This window comes from Poecilia reticulata, unplaced genomic scaffold (assembly GCF_000633615.1).
Source record: "Poecilia reticulata strain Guanapo unplaced genomic scaffold, Guppy_female_1.0+MT scaffold_219, whole genome shotgun sequence".
NCBI lineage: Eukaryota > Metazoa > Chordata > Actinopteri > Cyprinodontiformes > Poeciliidae > Poecilia > Poecilia reticulata.
The window spans coordinates 476719-478268 of record NW_007615023.1 but is presented as its reverse complement, the minus strand read 5'-3'; the positions used below and the strand labels follow the sequence as shown (position 1 = coordinate 478268).

The following is a 1550-nucleotide window of genomic DNA, read 5'->3' as shown; positions in this document are numbered from 1 at the left end:
TCAGTGAACTGCTGGAGCTTGTTGCACACAAAGCTTTACAAAGGTAAGATCTCATTTCCTGTCCTACAAAATAAGAGCTGAATCAAGATGTTTGAACAAAATGACTTTAACACCATAACCTTCACAAAGTCAGTATTTAATTAATGATCTTTATATTATTTCTGTCTCCTTCATGTCCAGGAGACTGTGGTCATCCTGATAGTCTGACTGTCAGAACAAACTCAGATTTCCTCTGGAAGCTGCTCTCAGTGGTTTGGAGGACGACTGACTTGTCATTTGCTCCATCAGTGGAATTGACACTAAATGGAAACTCATCACTTGCTTCCATGTTGTTTTGCTTCCTGCCGACATCAAACTCCTGCATGAGCTGCAGCTCCATATGAGCAGGCAGTCGAGTCCCCAGAAAGCTTCCGTTTCTAGGAACCATTTCATCCAGAGTTGGTCGACTTTCTCTGTCACTGTGAACCTTTAGTCTGAGCATGTGCAGAACCWCTCCTAACACACCTGGTCCAGATTGATGTGCTGCAGCCTCTTCTGGTTCTGATGTCTGGACCAGAATACTCATGTCCTGAAGAACCTGCAGCCTGTTGAGCTCAGAAAAAATCCCAGTGGTCTGGATTATTTCAGACGATGCTGAAGCTGGTTTCTGATTGAGGCTTCAGATTCAGGAAATGGATAAAGGGCGATTCCACCTAATTATTTACTACAACCAGCATCTTTAATCTGCTCTAGTTAATCATTAAAACACCTGGACTCTTTAAACCTGGACTGAATGATTATCAACTAATAGCAGAATATTTAAAACTAAGTGTGGGATTTGTGGATCTTCAATAAAGGGAGATTTTCATTCTCCGTGTTTCTGATCTGACCTTTGACCTGCTTGACCTGAGGGGATGCTGTCCTGTTCTGACCTCAGATCAGCAGGTCCAAGTCCAGGAACAAACTCAGGAAATATTTATTAGATCAGAAGATATTAACTTTGATTTATGATCAATTATAGATAATTATTCACTGAAATATCAATAATTATATAATTACATACGACAATGTTTCCAGTCTGCAGCCTTCAGTCTGTAGAAAACCACAGAGCTCCTTCAGTCCAGAACCTTCCAGGTTGGTTCCGCTCAGGTTCAGTCCTGTCAGATGGGTCGAGTTGGACTTCATAGCTGAGAACAGAGATGTCCAGCTGGTCTCTGACAACCTGCAGTAATCCAGTCTGAATAAAGAATAAAAGATGAGCTGAAGCCAACAGGATGCAGTTAAAATGTAAACATGAACAAATAAATAATCAAATGTAGAAAATTAATTTCGCTGAATGTAAAAGAAACTTGATGAACTGATTCTAACATCTGATCTAGTCAAACTGGTTTAAAGAGTCCAAACCAGCAGAACCAGAACATTTGATCAACAAAGAAACTCAAAGTTTTTCTAAAAGTTTCTCAGGATTTTAAACTCAGTCGGATGTTTTTCTCCCTCCATGTTTCCTTCCAGGCCCGTCTCCATCATTTATCATCAGATATTTTATGTCTCCAGTTTTTGTTCATTAATCT

The 1550-nt window shown here is 40.0% G+C and overlaps 1 protein-coding gene across 2 annotated transcripts in view; it reads right to left on the bottom strand.

Annotated features, from left to right (window-relative positions):
• Positions 1-694: 694 nt before the first annotated feature.
• Positions 695-1550, bottom strand: part of LOC108165942 (ribonuclease inhibitor-like) — a 3525-nt gene continuing 2669 nt past the window's right edge. Inside the window, exon 3 of one of the 2 annotated variants that reach the window (XR_001776262.1) lies at positions 695-885. Coding sequence is in view for 1 of the 2 variants with exons in the window: in XM_017303224.1 (XP_017158713.1) it covers positions 1027-1216 (190 nt within the window). In the remaining variant the exon portion in view is untranslated. Of the gene's footprint in view, positions 886-913; positions 1217-1550 lie in introns of those variants that run through there. The other variant, XM_017303224.1, reaches the window with a different exon arrangement.